This window comes from Notothenia rossii (genome assembly GCF_949606895.1).
Source record: "Notothenia rossii genome assembly, chromosome: 3".
NCBI lineage: Eukaryota > Metazoa > Chordata > Actinopteri > Perciformes > Nototheniidae > Notothenia > Notothenia rossii.
This window is the reverse complement of record NC_136901.1, coordinates 9,602,475-9,621,808: the sequence shown is the minus strand read 5'-3', so window position 1 is coordinate 9,621,808 and position 19,334 is coordinate 9,602,475. Positions and strand designations below refer to the sequence as shown.

General features: G+C 40.8%; 3 protein-coding genes across 6 annotated transcripts in view; 2 read left to right on the top strand and 1 right to left on the bottom strand.

Moving 5' to 3' along the window:
• LOC307030979 (voltage-gated inwardly rectifying potassium channel KCNH7-like) overlaps positions 1-3,530 on the top strand; it is a 62,960-nt gene extending 59,430 nt beyond the window's left edge. For all 4 annotated transcript variants that reach the window (XM_079667641.1, XM_079667643.1, XM_079667644.1 and 1 more), the window contains 2 exons: positions 325-514; positions 649-3,530. In XM_079667641.1, the coding sequence (XP_079523767.1) occupies positions 325-514; positions 649-906 (448 nt within the window). In that variant the 3' untranslated portion in view covers positions 907-3,530. The remainder of the gene's footprint in view (positions 1-324; positions 515-648) is intronic.
• gca (grancalcin) lies at positions 3,077-7,201 on the bottom strand. The gene is made up of 8 exons (XM_079667646.1): positions 7,035-7,201; positions 5,864-6,130; positions 5,458-5,527; positions 4,761-4,804; positions 4,419-4,566; positions 4,182-4,295; positions 4,005-4,063; positions 3,077-3,800 (listed from the first exon to the last, which is right to left on the bottom strand). The coding sequence occupies exons 1-8, from the start codon at positions 7,056-7,058 to the stop codon at positions 3,774-3,776; spliced, it is 753 nt and encodes a 250-aa protein (XP_079523772.1). The 5' UTR covers positions 7,059-7,201; the 3' UTR covers positions 3,077-3,773.
• Positions 7,202-10,408: 3,207 nt separating this feature from the next.
• LOC307030980 (dipeptidyl peptidase 4-like) lies at positions 10,409-18,985 on the top strand. The gene is made up of 26 exons (XM_079667645.1): positions 10,409-10,563; positions 10,662-10,749; positions 11,121-11,213; positions 11,991-12,082; positions 12,164-12,238; positions 12,332-12,384; positions 12,542-12,614; positions 12,814-12,934; positions 13,520-13,674; positions 13,760-13,857; positions 13,968-14,097; positions 14,460-14,498; positions 15,098-15,196; positions 15,317-15,387; positions 15,702-15,755; positions 15,853-15,965; positions 16,071-16,118; positions 16,207-16,305; positions 16,393-16,462; positions 16,546-16,740; positions 16,949-17,003; positions 17,213-17,312; positions 17,396-17,454; positions 17,537-17,609; positions 17,795-17,868; positions 18,575-18,985. Exons 1-26 carry the CDS (start codon positions 10,561-10,563, stop codon positions 18,665-18,667), a joined length of 2,223 nt encoding a protein of 740 aa, XP_079523771.1. The 5' UTR covers positions 10,409-10,560; the 3' UTR covers positions 18,668-18,985.
• The last annotated feature ends 349 nt before the right edge of the window (positions 18,986-19,334 follow it).

Below are 19,334 nucleotides of genomic sequence, written 5' to 3'. Positions count from 1 at the left end.
GTAAAGGGTGTGAATACTTCAGACTCATGCCAGTATGACCCTCCATACTAACCCCCGTGTGAGGCTGAGTCTCCCTCTAGTGTTTGGTATCAGTATTGACCACCACCTCCATCCCATAGTATTAGCAAAGACAATATGTAAATTTCTCCAATATGATGAAAAACCTGATGATGTATATTAAATATTCTTTAGTCCTCACCATGCATGTTGATTCTGAGTGATGTCACACTGCTCCTTCACATAACTGCATGGTGCATCAATAAATCCTCCATATGTGATGAACCACATACCTTTTTGTGATTTGATTCCATGTTTTCCTGTCAGACTGGAGTCCCAGATGACCTCAGACATCCAGGCCATCCTGCACCTCCTCCAGAGGCAGACCACGTCCGGGCCCCCCGCCTACAGCACCGTCACCTCCAGCCCCGAGTACCAGAGGCCGGCCATCAGGGTGCAGCCGGTGTCGGCCCTGCAGGCGGAGTTCAGCCTGGACCCTGCTCCGCCCCGGCCTCAGGTACTAAACCACAGATTCAAGACATTAAGGAAAAAAACACATATATTGCAGATATTGAAAGCCTGTAAGGGCATTGGTTCAAACAGACGTGTGTGCTCACTCTGATCCGTCTTCACGCTGTGTTTCTCCTCCAGAGCCCGGAGAAGACCCCGAACAGATCAACAGACGGCTCCCCGGCGCTCCTGCGAACCGACGCTCTTCCAGACGGGGGCGTGGCCTCCCTGCTGGAGACAGACTGGGTCTCGGAGCAGAGACACACACAGGACAGCTCTGTGGAGCCCCCCCCCCACCAGAGGTTGCCGTCAGGCCGACAAGCCTCCCTGCCTGAAGTGGGCTCAGCACCCTTACCACTGCAGCGGCCTGCGTCTGACCCGGGGCACCCAGGAAACTAGTCCCCCCCCCCCGCCCCCGCACCTCTCCTCTCAAGCTTGTCTCAGGGTCTAAGAAAGAGACTGTATATGCAAAGGCAACTGTAGACTTTCTTCCATTACTTTTACGGACTCTCTCCCCCGCCCCTCTCTGATTTAAATGTATAAAGACAATTTATACAGAGGTATTTATACACTATATTATTACCACGTGTAAAGTCATCATCCACCGTGTACATACTTTATAGAACACTGCCAGCAACACGAGGCACCTGATGTGCTTTTTCTAAAACAGATATGCATGTTTTACGTTCTGACGGTTGCTTTTCTTCCTGTGGCATGTTCCTCACTCTGACTCTCTCCAGGACCTCTGTAGCTGTCACCTCTTTTCTAACGCTCCCCCCCCCCGCCCCCCCCACAGGGAATCAGCTACATGAAAATCTTCCCGAGGCATTTCCACAAGCTCTGATCTTTCTATCAGCAAACTCCAAAACGTCCATGCAGAGATCTGCCGCTATATTTAGCATGCCTGATTCCACCACTACGGATAACCAACACTGAGAATACACAGCGCAGTGTGTGAGGCTGCGCAGACACACACACGTCAGTCTTTGAGAGCAATAACGATCTCATATCTCTAGAGACCAATCCGCTCTGGAGATCATTTTGCACGTGAACAAAGTAAAGGGCCTCTTTCAGCTGCAGTTATGTTCCTTCACATGTTTCAGACAACATAATGAATGCTTGAATTATTAGATTGAAAAACACATATTTACCATATAACCACCTGAACCCTATCAATATAACAGAAGCATGGCTGTGGGGGGTTTGCAGTTCACTCTAGACTTGTAAGGGTCAGCGGTCTGCGGGTGTTTCTTTACATTACTATTAGGGCCATTGTAGCTGGAAATGAAAGCTATGAATCTGGAGAACGGGGTAAACCTTCACTTTGCAAAGCTGTGGTTTGCAAAGTGAAGCCATGCGGTTCCTTTGTTTGTTTTCTGTGAAGTAGGGACTTAAATCTGTTAGAACATATTTGATATTTTGAAGTGTTCTCTTGTTAATTAACCACTTAAAACTCAGAGAATATCCATGTTTTCTCTATAATGTTCTTTCTTTTTGACCCAAAGACACTGTCATTTCTCCTTCATATGCTAACCGACAGGAAGTGACATATCTCCTTCACACCCTGAGTGAACTCTGACGATCCCACGTGATAGTTTTCAGTTGCATGCTTTAGGTCTTCCATTGTCTTCTTAAAAAGTACAATTTCCTAGATAAGAACCACGAGAAAAAGAGAAAAAAGAGAAAATAGTTGTCCATGTTTTCGGGCCGCCTTCACTAGCCTTAGCTTTAAACGCCTGCTCTAGCCTTGACACACGACGGCGACCCGGTGCAAAAGCGCCACATTTAAAGGAACCACGTTAGGGTGCATGAGGAAAATGAATTAGTCATTTCCTAACCACACACTCCCACACAAGCTCATGTATTGCATGGAGACTGCACTCAATTATAACAAGGTCTCAAACTGTTTATGACATTTGGAAGGAGATTTAGAAATAACGCTTCAACCTATTTTTCTAAAACAAAGTTTCATTTGCCATTATTTTTCTATGACCTTATTGTTTCCCCCTGATGTTGAGGGGAAGGCTTTGGAGTGCAGAAGGGAAGAAGATGAATGCAATGTACAGCCTCTCAATGTAGCAAGCAACACTTCAGTGACGGGCTCTAGGTTGCATGAAACATTCATATTGCACATCATATCATTTCTACTTCTTCAACCAGACTCTTTACTTTGTTGAAACCCGGGGAAACCTTATTTAAGAAAAGAGAAACCACACAGATGCTCCAGCAGGGTGTCCTCCATCTTTCTTTCTCGAGCACAGATGTAGAACAAAAGTTGCTGACGCCTATAGACTCCTGAACACTTTTCCATGGGATTTGCAAACTTTTGCACAGATTAGAAAACTTGCTGTACTGGATAACAATGTCCCTTTTGAAATACTTAGTGCTGTTCACAATTATTTGTATGCATTTTTTTTAAATGTTTGCCACTGTATTTTATACAATGCAACACTTAACAGCTCATTTGAATGTTTCTGTTCTTAACTATATTTAAATAAATGAAATGTATCATGTAAATAGACTGGGGAAAAAATGCGCAATTGTATAAATGAATAAACAGAATGCATACTGATTAGAAAGTGTTTATTGTCAGTAACAAAATATGATCTGAACTATGGCATTGGGAGTGTGCAGGGGCATCTTTACAAAGTACAACCGGCTGGGTTTGTAGGGAAACATTCAAAACAAAGTGTGAAGCTGCACAAATCTCAGGCTTTATCTCACGAGCATTCACAGTCACTTTGGCTCGTTATCAACTTTAACATCAGGCTAATCTAAACTTATATAAAACAGAAATAAAAAATATGGCAAGAAAGCTCTAATAAAACCATAGCCATATACAGTTCAGTGTAAAGGCATATGAACATGTTTTGTGTAAATGCTGCTAATATTTCATCATTAATCATGATGCTGCCTAACAAGGCTCTCTAGAAGCGAGTTTCATATATTAGCGTACATTCAGATTATAATGGCACATTAGGTGTCTCACAGGTCGACACATCCAGCATCACTCTGGCATCCAATCGAAGATTTTTAAAAATGTGTTATAAATTATTCTAATTCCCTCTAATGTGAATACATACTGTGTTCATATAGATGTATATATGCGCCTGATTCAGCAAGTCCCCGTGTGATTTACAAGACTAAACAGCAAGCGTTACAAGCATGAGTACTTTCCTGTTGCAGCTTAGTCAAATATACTGGCCTCCCTTTGCATTCCCATGAGGCAGTGGTCCAGACTCCTCCTCTGATTGGTCGGTGCAGCCTTAGATGGCCATCGTGCACAGGATGAACTGGTGACAGAAAGAGAGAGAGATGGAATTAACCTCAACAGGATGTGGTGTTTGAAGCTGCTCTGAGCGGTTTCATATGCAGTTAAGCTGCAACTGCATGGAACTAAAGAATAAATGTCAAATTCAATTCTTCAATCAGCAGGCTGTGAGTTGAAACATCTGGACTTAAGCTATGTGATGCAGTGATATCTCCACAGGACTCACGTCATCGTACTGGAAGGAGACGGCTCCCTGCTGCATGGTGTCTCTCCGTTTGAAGGTCTCTGCACCAGGAACAGGAAACATCAGCGTCAATAAACACATTTCACGCTCAGTCCACATTAAACGTCTGGACAGCAGTGTGTTCAGTGAACGTGTCACATCATCTCTAGGTGTGTGTACCTGTGAGAGCGCGCAGTCTGACGCAGCAGGCCACGTAGTCGTCGAAGTAGATCCTCCCTCCTTTGCTGTAGCGCTTGATGATCACATTCAGAGCCTGAGGGCCGATGCGGAACCCTTGAGGAACACAGAAGAAGATTAATATCAGGCCCAAAAGCGCAGAATCCATGTGCATTTTGTCTGGACTTTTAAGTCATTTGTGTCTTCACTAAGTGTCCCTCCCTCATGCTTCAGCCTCACCCATAGCGTAGACGGCCTGCCCCATCTCCTGCGGCTCCACAGTGCCGCTCCTGTCCCGGTCGAACATCACAAAGTTCTGCTTCCAGCCGTTCAGAGCCGTGAACAGGTCCTTGAACTCGTTGAAGCCCATCTTCCCCGTGGAGTCCCGCTGCACACACTCGGGTTAAGATTCATAACTGCTGACCCACAGGTATAGAAACAGCAGGCAGCCATTGACATACACACAGCTGGTTAACCCGGTTCAAGGACAAACACCACGCCTACTGTACACATACTCCCATGGTGAGTGTGAAGGACAATAGGAGCAGCTGAGGGGACTCATTGGTCTTAAAGTTAGGATACATCCAGCATTGCGATCATGACTCTGCAAGTCTCCAGGCTGAATGCTGTGAAGAGAAAATAAAGGGGGAAATGAGTAAAGCTACGTTTAAAGTCCATGTTTTCACACTTAACTTTAGTGCTAATTAATCCAGCTGCTGACGGCGAAATCTGTTCAATATTTCCCTGATGAATGAATCAGTCATATTCTGTTCAAAAGGCTGTGCTTGTATTCATCTCTGTGTACTTTCTCAATCTCACAGTAATATCCATTACAGTCTTTAACTGTTAGTCTTTATCCATGAAAGGCAGGATAATAATATTGCTAATAATATTTTCTTGGTGAGATCTTATGCCACCAAAAAACATAAATATTGAACTTAGATACTCTTCATTGTACGTCATGTATGTAATCTGCACCATATTCTCACGTATTTCGTGAACTGCCACTTCCTTCTTCTTTATACTAATGAATATTCATTTTTCACGTGCACTGAAAGAGACTGTCAGATGTCAACCAATCACAGAGGAGATAATAGTTGTTTGACACTTCACAGAGAAATACATCACTATTAGGCATTGTGTTAGTGTTTTAAAGCCCTCTAAGTTAGCGAGCACGGCCTCTGCTCATTTGTTGAATGCATGATGTAAAACAACCAAGAACTCATGGTATATTGGCTGAGGCGGTGTTCCTCTCTTGTGGAAGGAGTCGTGGACTTACGAGAGTAGGATCCGGTGAATCCACTCTGGGTGAGACACCTCTGCAGCTCCTCTGCATCCACCTCTCCGTCCTGAACACAGCAGGGGGGGGGGGGACACACACATTATAGTTTTACTTTTCTGTAGGCATTTTAAATCTTCCACAGACTTCCAAAGGACCACTTTAGATAGGGTAGTGTAGTGAGTCATTCATTACCGAAAGGGAGTGAAATCAAGTTCAAACAGAGCCCTGCTTCCTCTTAACTTATAGTAACTGAACCGATTCATGAAACCTGATATGTCTGCAGAGAATGTCCTCTTTGTGACCACACTTCAATATGAAAGTGAAAGCTAGCCTTTGGTAAAACGGGGGCATTTATAAAGGCTACGTGTACTGTGTGCTCTCATGTGAGTTCCTCCACACTCACCTGGCCTGCAATGGCAGTGAAGTAACCCCACATCGGGTCATTAGCAGCAGCTGGGGCTGGGGCGCCGTACGAGCCTTGATATCCTCCTCCATAGGCGGCATACCCTCCCTGATGGGGCGCGCCTCCCATCTGCCCACCCATCTGCCCACCCATGTGCCCGGGCATGGGGCCTCCCATGGGGCCTCCCATGGGCCCTCCCATGGGCCCTCCCGGCATTCCCGGCATCCCCTGAGCTGGCATTCCCGGCATGGGACCGCCGTACTGAGGCTGGGGACACATCAGAGACCAGGGTGGGTGTCATTAAAGACTCTCAAAGTGTTTTTTCAAATGTAGAAAACAGGATACAACTACCACAGATTTGTCTCACTTTCAATGGTTACTTATTATTATATAACTCACATAAAGACTTTTTAAAATAGCAATTCATTGATTTTGACAACAGTTTGGGAAACGTGATATCTTGTTGTGCTTGTAATATATAAAGCATGCCAGTGTTGCATTCACTGACTGCAGGTATCAACGTGAAGTGATGCCTCCCTGAATGTCACTCTGGAGGCCTGCTATTGGCTGAGGAACAATAAGCTTCTAACCCCTATTCATCACAACTGAGGAGTCACTGCATTCCACACTTAGACGTAGATAAAAGCGATTTTTAGTTTAATGTACAAAGCTTAAAAAGGAGGTGTCTTGAGTCCCATTTTTCTAGTTGAATTGAATAAATACAGGCCAGAATTGGGTCCTCTTTGTAATCAATGAAAGATTCCCAGAGGCAGATTTATAGGCCTTAAAAAAAGAGATTGGTGTAATATAACACAGGTCAAACCTCTATCATATAAACACGTTTAGTAGGTCAAAGGATTTGCATATCCTCTGGAATGTTGGGGATTCTTTTCTCCCGGAAGACATTTTTCCGACTCAATTTCTAATAAAGTGGAGAATAATATGGCTCCTTACTTCCAAATTAAACCGAACAACCATAACTTTTCCTTCTGATAACATATGTAAACCAAACTAATGTCTACATGAAGATAGGAAACAGATGTATGACCCGTGTAACAGAACAACTTATTATCGCTATAGTATTCGCTGAAACAGCCCAAGGCTATCTTTTCTGCTAACCAATGTAGCTCGTTTAACAGTGTAACAATACGATAACATATCATTAACTCACCGCACCGTATCCAGGATAAGCCATTTGGTGAAATAGGGAAAACTGTAGCAAGTTTTATATCTTTATAGTGGGAGTGACGGTTATACAAGGGTTTCTGTGAATACACGGTAGTAACTTCCGATACGTCTGAGCAGTTGCTACATCACATCCGAGCTGTCGGGAAGTTAGTTGAGTAACGGGGGAGATAACCAATAAGCGAGCAGTAGAAGAAGACCCGCCCATCAATCGTTTAATGGGCTGCGTTTAGGTAATCCTCGTACATTTCATCTAACCTAAAACGACGGATAAAATGGTTTGAAAATCAAATATTTAAAGGAAGAACATGAGTAAAAAACAAGTAATACATTTGAAAAGATACATTCATCAACCTTTTAAACACTTTTCCACTTAATGTAATTTTTGGTAAATTGAGTTAAGCTTCTGGTTGATTTTAAAGTTAAGAGTCTCCACTTTTCCAATATTTCCCAACTTCTCACTAAATTGTTCTTCACTAAATATTTAACTGTCATGCATGGCTTCATGTCACCACTAGATGGTGCTTTTGAGACATTTTGTCCACAAACAAAACAAAACATGTACTTTATTTCTATAACCTGAGTTAATGCAATGTCAGTTAATTAGTTTAGCAACTTTTAAATAGAGGCAACTCAATGTGATTGGCAAATGGAAAATGAATACAGTATACATCTATTCAAAAATCATAATAATTAGCTGAACTTTATGGGTATAGCCTACTCTCTTCTTATTTATCTGGTCTCTGCTTTATAAACCTTGAAGGAAAGAGCTAGACAAAATAGGAAACGCACACAGAACATGTATGATGTGAAAGACAGTACTGTGAAATAAACAAATCAGAAGTTACAAGGTGATGAGGAGCCACATCTGCCCTTCAGTCAAACTCAGACGAAATCTGCTGTGAATAGAACACAGAAAACGTGTGTTGGGTTATATGGTGAGCAGGTAGCAGGTGGTGTAGGGGAAGTTGCCGCGGTTGTCACAGCTTCCTGTTGAGCTCTGTGTCATGGCTTAACCAAACATCTGTGGTGGAAGGTGACATGCTGACACTCATTCACTGTCCGGTTAATGTCAGTTTGAATGGTTTGAGTGCCTGATAGTACTCTGGCAGCTATAAATATATTGTAATACTCCTGATAACAGAGCTTGTAGGGATAATAACATTGATCTGAAATACAGTAACAGCTAAGTCTCAGTGTCTAAAAGTCAAATTCTATGTCTTTAAATGTCTTGTCTTGTCAATCCAAAACCCCAAAATATTCACTTAAATATGAAATCTACATAATTGAGCTATTTGAGTTCAGCTGCTGCTACATATGTTAATACAAGCTTCACTGACCCATTTCTAACACTTCTCTAAAACTGTTACTTCCAAACTCCAACACTTTTCATCCTCGAGCCAAGAATGCAATTACACGGTCTGATGAAACCAACACCAGTGTCTCTGTTTATCCTGTGAATAAACACCGACATTTCCCTGAGAAGAACCGGTTCAGAAATTCAGGGAAAACTCCCAGCGTCATGTGCTGTAGCTATGATGACAAAGGATTTCAACTCAAAACTTTTAAGTTTGTGTAACATTTAACAGTGTTGGTCTGTTGTGATTATTTTATTGTTGCTTTTCTCTGTCTGAACGTTTTATACTTTGGACCTTTTCTTGATTATGGAAAAAATATTGATATAAATCTACATTTAAATATAAAATAATCTGACCTTTAAATCACAGCTCTCTGTATCTCTGTATGCAAATGCTTTCTCATTCATTCTCCCTCTGTTGTTCTCTTTATCAAAGTGTCCTCAAACAAACACTATATTGGTCCAATAGGGCTAAACGTGATTAAAGGGACACCTATAAATGGTTTTAGATGTGTTTAGTGTCATGAAAATGGAGGTATCAATGAAGGGACGCTCTTCAAACAAGCCGAGCTACATTAGGAAGACTTCCACTGTCTATTTGTTTGCAGAGGATGTCCGGTGTGAGGGGAACAAGTGCACAATATGATGCCTATTCCCCATAAAGGCCCAGCTTTATATTTGTTAAGCTTTTAAAAGGCTTTTAGCATTGACTGTGACTGGTTAGCACTTACAGCATGTACAAAGAAGAAACTAACAACATGGAATACATTGACTTATTTTTAGCCACCCTGCTCCGAAGTGCGTTTGACGCTCACTTATTAATCATTGCATGAAAATGCTGTTTTTTCAGTTTTCCTTCCTGTGCCCAACGGTCAGTGACATAGTTCTCACACTGCCTTCAGGAATTACACCCAAACAGGAAGGATATTAATGGTTATGTAAACACAGTGCATGCATTGAATGGCATTTATGACTGTCATTTATTAGCCTGCACAGCTGTTATCAGTCGTGTATAGTCACCTGAGGCAGAAGTGGACGGGTCGTACAGCAATTTCACTCACATCCTCTGAATTACAGACAGTTCCCTGTCAGAATGAAAAGATCAAATCTGTGGTAATGATAATAGGCTTGGACAGCTGATTAAAACATGTGTTTTATATACAAGGAATTTATGATATTAAATGAATCTGTTAACTCAAACTAAGACATCTCCTGTAACCTCTTTATTAAGTGATTTTGAATATTTATTTTCTGGACTTAGGTTTCTGTACGTGTAAACCCAGCTGGATGGCAGTTGGCAAACAGAGAAGTCTGCTAGCTGTGCAGTGCACCATAAACATGTCATGCCATTCACTCTCAACAGAGGTAGTCCCTGTCAGAGGTGGAAGACATTTTTTTGGAACTTTAACTTAAGTAGACGTGGCCATTCTTTGTAAAAATACCCAGTTACAAAAAAGTCCTGCACTTAAATTAAACTTAAGTAAAAGTACAAATGTATTAGCATCAACACACACTTAAAGTACCAAAGGTTACTCATTAGGAAGTATGGCCCATTTCAGGGTCATATTTATTAAATGATTGTATTATAATTATTCATGCATTATTGTGTTCATCATTTACATTTTGCTCTTGGTGAAGCTGGTTAGCCAAAACTATAAAATATATATCATACTGTATTTATATATTGTCATAATAATCTGAACCTGCAAAGTAGTGGAGTAAAAGTATCAAGTAACATAATGGGAAAATATCCAAGTTAAGTACAAGTACCTTGTTTTTTCTTGAGTATTTAAACAATGACCACTGTTATAGACTTCTGGTAACAACTTCTGCATATTGAAGTTTTTTTTTTTTTTTCACAACTGTAAAAACTATTGTTGTGAAATGCGTAAAAAATGACATTTTCTCAGAGATGGCGTTCTGAGAGACACAGGGTGATTGGAGCAGCCGCACACTTCCTCAAAACACTGGAACACCATCAAAATTGACGAACTTTACTCCGCTCGACATTTATTGGCCCACCTTTGAAACTTCTCTTGAGATAATATGTAACAGCAAAGCGCCGTATCATATCACTTTAGCGTTCCATGCACGCGTATCGATGGAGTTGTAATTTGGACGGATTTGGTTCAGACTTCAGCTAAGCGCGGAAACAATGGTTGGTGGTTTGTTAATACTCACATATCGATGTAATGTTGACTTTCAAGGATCATTTTGGAGCGCGTTTGTGACTTGTGTGGCTTCTACTCTGCGCAGGTTTCCATCGGGAAGTTGATCCTCGGAGTCTTCGGCGTAGCAGTGGTTGTCATTTTAATAGCAGTACCCACGGCTATATATCTGAATGGTGAGTCTTTACTATTAAATGATTCATAATTGGGTATTAACGGGGTTAAACACATCCGAAAGTAAGTAAATTACGCACGCGTCATTACGCTTGATCTCTCCAAAATACTAACAGGAAATGGGAAGCACTTTTCCATCTATAAATGGAAATGACCTGCCTGATTTATATTATGTTACCTTAAATAGTATCATACTCACTCAGTACACGCTATGACAATACACATAATTACCCCAAAAAACACACTGACGTCAGCAATGTTCCACCCGTCATTATCAGTTTTTACAGCACTTACCTTATTTTATGGTGATGATCGTGATGTGTGATATCATATCTGTAACTTGTGACGTTCAACACCCTTTCTACTGTTCCAGAGGAGCAGGAGGGCAACAGCAGATCCTTCACTCTGGAGGATGTCTTTAACAGCACTCTGAAACCAAAGTCTGCCAGCTTGGAGTGGATCTCAGGTGGGAGAAAGTAGCCTGTTAAAAGTAGAACAGGTGAAACGTGATGTGCATCTGCAATTAAACTGTAAATGTGTCACTGAGAATGCTTTATTATCCGTCAGCTACAATATTACAAATTGTTACTTATTCACTTGGACTAATTCCCATGCATGCATGTATTCAGATGCAGGGTAAAAGAACACACACATGCTTAACCAATGCAAGACTTGATTTAATACACAAATCAATGCAGGATATATCAGGAGATCTACTTGCTCGGAGATGAAGTCACATTGAGTCAATTTGATCAGGATAGTTTACATTTTTTGAAGTGGGGATTTATAAGGTACTTAGTGTATTGTAGATGATGGTCGGCACTACCCCTGTTTGGGAAAAGAGACAGGAGCTACGGCATAGAAGTTAAGTGATGATTTTTTTGTGTAAGAGGTCAACAGTTTTTCTAGACACATAATAGAAAGACCCACCCAAAATATCAGTTTACATGTACACTATATTTTTTACTATCTATTCTGCTGACACTTTACAACCAGGACCTGCAACTGTTATATCATCTCTCAAATCCACCTGTCTCCTTTGAGGAGAACAACCATTTTACTGAGCAGAACACGGGCGGGAGTCGCTGGATACCTCTCCCTCAATTGGGTAGTGTGTTGTCTGTTTTCAATAACCCTTATTATAAAGTGCAACTACTTAGGTGATATCTTTATGAAATGTCTTGCTCTGTGTTTTATATCAAATATCTTATTATAACTTACATTCTCTGATCCTCTCCCACAGATCACGAGTATCTGAGTAAATCTGGGGACTCTGTCTTTCTCCAGGACGTCCTCACAGGACAGTCCTCAGTGTTTTTGACCCAAGACAAGTTTGTAAGTCAGTGCAGTATTGTCCTGGAGGTCATGAGCACTGGTCTGTGAAACTCTCTCAAATGTGGGTTTTTCCAAACACAGGATGAAAGAGATGCTGATGACTACCAGCTGTCGGCTGACCGCAAATATGTTGCATTCATGAGCAATCATTCCAAGGTAGAGTAAGCCTGTAGTTATCTGATGCATAACTAAAGTCTTATATACAATTAAAGGGTTCACACTACATTGTTTTTTTCCCAATCCCATTAGATGTGGCGGCATTCCTTTTTAGCTTCATATTCCCTTTATGACAGGGAATTAGAGTAAGTACATTTAATATGTATTTGGCATATGGATACATTTATGCAGTTTCAAAAATACAGTACACTCCAGCTAAAGCCTCCACTAAATGCTCCTTTTCATGCATGATGAACGTTAAAGCGATCTCCACAAACCTTTTTAAAAAAAAATTAATTTCAGGAAATATATCACACCCTCTGACCTGCCGGATGAAATCCAGTACTTCTCCTGGGCTCCTGAAGGGAACAAACTGGTGAGCTTGGACTCTCAAACTCATAATCCGTTGCATGTGAATAACTTTGAGTGACAGGTGGGCTTTGAAGCAGGTATCAGATGATCAACCTTTCCCAAACACTTGAGCAGAGTAAAGAGTGTGTGCTCAGTGTGTAAGATCAGAAAACAAACCAGACTGCCTTTTCACAACTTTTCTATTTCTTTGTTTCTCTTTTTAGGCCTTTGTTTGGAAAAATAATGTGTATGTAAAGACCAGCCCTGGGTCGCCCACCAAGCAAGTCACTTTCAATGGCGAGTGGAATTTGATTTTGAATGGGATCCCCGACTGGGTGTATGAGGGTAAGTGGCCCTTATGTAATAACATGATCTGTATCTGATAGATTACCTTGATAATTATATCTAATACGTCAGGTTTTAAGGTTTAATAAACTGTCTTTAACACACACACACACACACACACACACACACACACACACACACACACACACACACACACACACACACACACACACACACACACACACACACACACACACACACACACACACACACACACACACACACACACACACACACACACACACACACACACACACACACACACACAGACACACACAGACACACACACACACAGAGAATGCAGTATGTGCCAGTTCATTTCACTAGCTTCCGTGTCACTGGAGAACATACTTAAGCATTTTAAAGACCATAAAACCATTTATAACTAGCATTTAAAACATGTTGCTAAGAGAAATGGCCCTATATAAATGGAGCCCATTTAATCCCTGTGCAGATGGATTTTAAGAAGAGGTTATAGCATTATAGATGCATGCAATTTTCCAAGTGTTGTAGTTTGTAATTGAACCCCCAAACCCGACCCCCACACTCCTGAACCATAAGTCATGTTCCCTTTCCCCGGTCTAGAGGAGATGTTCTCCTCCAACCGAGGCCTCTGGTGGTCCCCTGGAGGGAAGTACGTGGCTTATGCTGAGTTCAACGACACAGAGGTCCACAACATAGAGTACACCTGGTATGGGCAGGACCAGTACCCCACAACTGTTTCCATTCCATATCCAAAGGTGGGACGATTATCCTGGGTGTGTTTTACTCTAACAATATTGGGATCATTGTACGTCAATGTGTGTATCTTACATTCTTGTGCAGCCAGGTACTCCCAACCCTATTGTGAAGCTGTTTGTTGTGGACACTGACAATACGACAACAATTACTGAGGTTGTTGTTCCAGCCCTTTTCAGCTCTAGGTAATAGAACTATCACTCTGATTAACCTTGTATACATTTGTATTGCCTGCTATCAGGGAAGGAAATCAGAGGAACTTACCAGTGTCGTACATTTCCTCTTTTGCCCTCAGTGAGCACTACTTGGCCACTGTTACCTGGGTGACAGATGAACGTATTGCTGTCCAATGGCTGAAGAGAGTCCAAAACCACCTCATCCTCCAGATCTACAATGTTAATGGACTCAAGTGGGATCCTGTTGAGGTAAAACAAATGAATGTTACTGCTTAGGTTATACAAATATATGGCATATCATTTTTGCGCTGGTGTTAGGATTCATTCTCTGGGGACCGCAAATATTGTTACAAAATTCTTGACACTCTGATGACATTTCTCTTTCTTAGCCTATGTCACAAACACTTGATGTTCACGACATTGTTACTGATCATAGTTGTACCTAACCAAAGTCATTGGTTGTTGAGAAATGAAAGGTCAATGTCCTTAGTTAGGTAAAGCATTTATAAATCCACCTCTGTGTTGCAATAACAGTTTTTGCCTAAACTGATAAGGTGTACTGTAATCTAATTGTGCCTATTGCAGATATAAAATTGCAATTCTTTTTACAGAAACTGGAGGTGAAAAGTGAAAAAGGTTGGATCGGACGGGTAAGTCCAGCACACTTTAAAGCATATTCTGCTTAAAGACCAAAAACAACAGTCAATGTATGTGTCATGGTTTTGGGTTTATGTTGCCATTCAACCAGCCTGTTCCTGTCTGTGAGTTTGTTCTTGTTTCACCCAGTTAGTGTTTGGTACTTTTTCTTTGGTTCTAATCAGCTTTTTGGAATAAAGCTCGTTTTTGGTTATTACCTGGATTCCTGCTTCCCTGTCTGTGTTCTGCATGTGGGTCCTATTTCCCCCAACACTGACCGTACGTTATAATAAGTAGTGTGGCTGTCAAGCATTATATGTTATTCCTCTGTTTAACAGAGCTCCATGTGCACTGGGTGACATATTATTGCATGATTGCACACACACTGTAGTTACTTCTTGCTCAATCACACTCAACCATCCAGCAGCCAGACAGACTCACCTAACGTGGACTAATACACAGTTGAAAATGATCCCCATCCATTGCACCATTGCCTTTTATTTGACTAGGGTATGATACAATCACAGTGCAGCTATAGTTGGATGATATGGACTTGGAGCTGACAGTTATAGAGGTCAGAGAATATATATAGTAAAATAATGTTTTTTCTTAGTTCTCTCCACCAGAACCAGTTTTTGCTGCAGACAAAAAAAGCTACTACCTGTTGATGAGCGACACCACAAAGTACAAACACATCCATCATGTGGTCGGGGTAAGTACAATTACAAAGTCAGTTGCCCATTTTCAGTCCAGCAAAATCAGCTCTTTTTTTTAGACTTGCACACATTGTATAAATGTTAAGTAACACATTGTGTTGTGACTCATCGTGCAGGGCACAGCTACGCCTATAACGTCTGGAAAATGGGAAGCTGTTGACATCCTGAAAGTAACTGAAGACAGTGTGTAAGTCGTTGCATCTTCTGCACACAGCTGCATACACGTGCTCTCTCGTGTCCACGCATAATGCTTATATCCATTCTGATTGTACAGTATCCTATAAAACTGCACCATTCCAGCCAATGGAAATATTGCAAATGTCTGTAATGCATTGTTTTATGCACTTTCCCAAACTTTAGTCTAACATCTTTGGTGTGTGTGGGAATGTTGGGATGTTATGAGTGAGTTTAAGAGATAATTGTCATGTCCAATTAGCTGGATTTCTCCTTTGCCAAAGTTTAGGATTTCCTCCCCACTCATGCATTCCAATTATTCCACAGATATTACTCAAGTAACCAAGAGGCCGGGCAGCCAGGAGGAAGGAATGTTTACAAGTAAGGGGATTTCATTGAATTTTTTTACTATTTTCCTTGTTTTTAATGATACAATCTTTATTACAAAGCAGTTCTTCACGCTGTGTGTTTGTGTCAGGTGGACCAAAGAAACGCACACTTGTCTAACATGTGCGATAGGTGGAGATAACTGTCAGTATAATTCCGCCTACTTCAGCCATAATGCCTCCTTCTACCGTATGCGCTGCAGTGGTCAGTTATACTTTGTTTCTCTGCATATATGTAATTTAATTATTATATTGTAACGTATTATTAGCTATATGTTTTGCTAATAATTTAATGTCATTTTACTCAAAGGTCCTGGCATTCCTTTCCATACTCTCATGGATAACAGGAATAATAAAGGTAATCCACAACATTTGAATGCAATCTGAAATAATATCAACGAGGCTAAATGTTATTTAATTAACTTTCTATGTTTTTACATTTGTAGAGATAAAAGTTTTGGAGGACAATAAAGCATTTAGCAGCCTGATATCTGACATCCGAATGCCCACCAGGAGTCGAGGCTTCCTCAACGTTGCAGGACACAGTAAGGGAATCCCACAACGACAATATCCAGTGTTTGCTATAAAATACACAGATGATTATTTACTATGGATTTACATATTTTTTACAGAACTCTGGTACCAGATGTTGTTGCCTCCAGGCTTTGACGAATCCAAGAAGTACCCTTTATTGATAGATGTGTAAGATAATTTATAAATATCAACAAACTATAATAATATTCAATTGTAGAAGAGATTTCAAACTAATTCCCACCTCCCCCCAGGTATGCTGGTCCCTGCAGTCAGAAAGCAGACTTTTCCTACGGGGTGGGCTGGGACACCTACTTGGCGAGCACAGAGAAAATCATCGTCGCAAGCTTTGACGGAAGAGGAAGCGGTTACCAAGGCGACGAGATAATGCACGCAATCTACAAAGGTCTGGGAACCTATGAGGTGGAAGATCAGATAACAGCAGCCAGGTGAGGAAAGCGAGTTTGGACGAATCAATGCATTTCCCGCTCAAACAAACAGCTTCACCCGTTTCCCAGGAAAGCTTGATAAAACTGGAACTGACTTGTTTGTGTTCTGGAGAAGTGACACACACACAGGAAATATCTTGATCGGGACCAAGTGAAGATGCTGATCAAAAGTTCCTCCATTTACAATATTCTTTTTGTTTTATCATAGGAAATTTATCGAAAAGGGCTACATTGACAAAGACAGAGTTGCTATTTGGGGCTGGGTAAGTTTTAAGAATAGTATGAAAACACTTAGAAGTGCATTCAAATAAAAAGTATTTCAAAATCAAACAAGTTTTGTTCCTTAAGCATAAATGTGTTTTCCTGCTTCATAGGGCAATACATGTGTCAGAAATGGAGTTAATGTTTCACCCTACAGTCAGTACGTCTTCTTTACTTAAGGCTACAGTAATGAGCTGTTTGTGTCTCTCAGTCTTATGGTGGATATGTGACGTCAATGGTATTGGGATCTGGAAGTGGAGTTTTCAAATGTGGAATGGCGGTTGCTCCAGTGTCCAAATGGGAATATTATGGTATTTTTGGTCTTTTAAACTAATTTCTTCATGTTAACAACCATCCCATTCCTGACACACTATTAAATATATGTTTCTTCCAGATTCCATCTACACCGAGCGTTACATGATGGAGCCTTCACAGAACTCTTTGGCCTACACTGTACGTTTGACAGTCTTACATTTTATCATTATTAATTATGCTATTGCCTGTCACCATAAAATACAAATATGATTGTGTGCAGAACTCGACCGTAACTGAAAGGGCCAAGAATTTCCGTGCAGTGCAGTATCTACTGGTTCATGGAACAGCTGATGGTGAGTTATGAATGGCCACAAGCATTTATTTTTGACATATTGACCTTTGGTCTCACACCTCCATCAGATCCAACTCTTTGAGCCATGAAGTTAAGAAAGAAAAAATCCGTGGCGACCCCCTGACATTTCTGGATCCAAATGGGCAATTTGCATTGTGTTAATACATTTTCTGTTGTGTTTTCTAGATAACGTTCATTTCCAGCAGGCAGCTGAGATCTCTGAAGCTCTGGTGGAGGCACAGGTTGACTTTGAGGCGATGGTGAGTCTTTTGGAAAATTAATATTGAAGGAACAGGAGACTGTCACTTTTTTTATATAACATTAGAAAGACTGATTCTTATTATTACATTATAAGCTTATTGACTTTGGAATAAATAGACTCCCCCCAAGTTTTGATGGGGAGGATAGGAACGAAGGGAAAAGTCACATGAGAAAGTGTTTAGCTTGCAATATTGAAAGTAGCAAAGTCAGGTGCAGGAACTGAGAACACAAAGAGGTAGTCAGAACAGCACATCACACCGGCCTTGAATTGAATGGGTATGGTTTTCCACTATATCTGAAGAAACGTTAGCGAAAACAAATTACGTATGACAGTGCCAGAGTAGGGAGGGACTTCCACAGGCCGGCCGAATGCTGATTTGAAGGTTGTGTTGCTAAGAGACTATCTGAGTCTGCGCACCAACCAAAGAGAACCAAGTCTAAACCATGGTATCTCTTCATCTAGTCTTGACCAATCATAAATGTACGGGCAACGCCCTATGTAATAAAATGTATTGTCGCACGAGGTTCGAGGCTCCTTATGGATAATGGTGCTGACAGATTACAGCTTTGTCTGTGATTGCTATGAAGTGACGGAGTCCTTGGCCAAGTTACAATAAATAGTTAAACTTAGAAGTTGTCTTTCTTTTCTGGAATTCTGAACCCAACATCACCTAAAATAATAACATTTTTTCCCTTGTCTTTCAGTGGTACACAGACAAGGATCATGGGCTTACAGGCGCAGCCAATAAACACGTCTATACCCACATGAGCCACTTCCTAAAGAGGTGCTTTGCTTGAAGTCCGCCTCATGTGAATAAAAAGGGATACTTCATTTGATTTGAAAGGCACATTTCGTTATTAATGCCAGGAAAGTACAAAATGGGTTAAAGTCATATTGTCATTCTGTGTCGGTGTTGTGCTGAAATCAGTCAGAAAAAAACATTATTACTTGTAACTAAATGAAAAATGTGATTTATTTTTCAAAGTTTGTTTTGTAAATCAAATGTAAATTGGTCCTGAAATGTACTTGTTTTACTTGGGGGAGTTTCTTTATTAATGAGATGGTTGTCTGTTTGATGTAAATTAATTTTGAATAAAAAAATGTTTTGTTTGAGATATCATGTTCTTTATTCTGTTAAACAGGATTACTGCGTAACAATGATCATCTTTTTTATATTAGTACAGTCAACAGCTATGCTAGTGGTTCAGTAAGGCTTAGTTATGCTTTGAGCTATATGCCCATTATACTGTATCATTGCTTAAGCAGCAAATTAGCAGCAATTAGCATTATACCTTACATCAGTATTAAAAGTATGTTAGCGATGTAAGTGATATGAACAAATGTATATTTATTTACCTACAACTAAATGGTGTTGTCCAATATTGATTTGCGTCATCATGGATGAAATCCTACTTGACTCAACTTTGATTGGTTAGCAGGCCGGCTCTGTTGTGATAAGTCCCA

Coding starts and splice junctions, on each gene's coding strand:
- gca (XM_079667646.1), bottom strand. CDS start 7,058: ATGGCTTATCCTGGATACGGTGCG. Junction 5,528..5,863: donor TCACTGCCATTGCAGGCCAG/GTGAGTGTGGAG, acceptor TGCTGTGTTCAG/GACGGAGAGGTGGATGCAGA. Junction 4,567..4,760: donor TCATGATCGCAATGCTGGAT/GTATCCTAACTT, acceptor GAGTGTGTGCAG/CGGGACTCCACGGGGAAGAT.
- LOC307030980 (XM_079667645.1), top strand. Junction 12,239..12,331: donor TCATGAGCAATCATTCCAAG/GTAGAGTAAGCC, acceptor CAATCCCATTAG/ATGTGGCGGCATTCCTTTTT. Junction 12,385..12,541: donor CTTTATGACAGGGAATTAGA/GTAAGTACATTT, acceptor AATTAATTTCAG/GAAATATATCACACCCTCTG.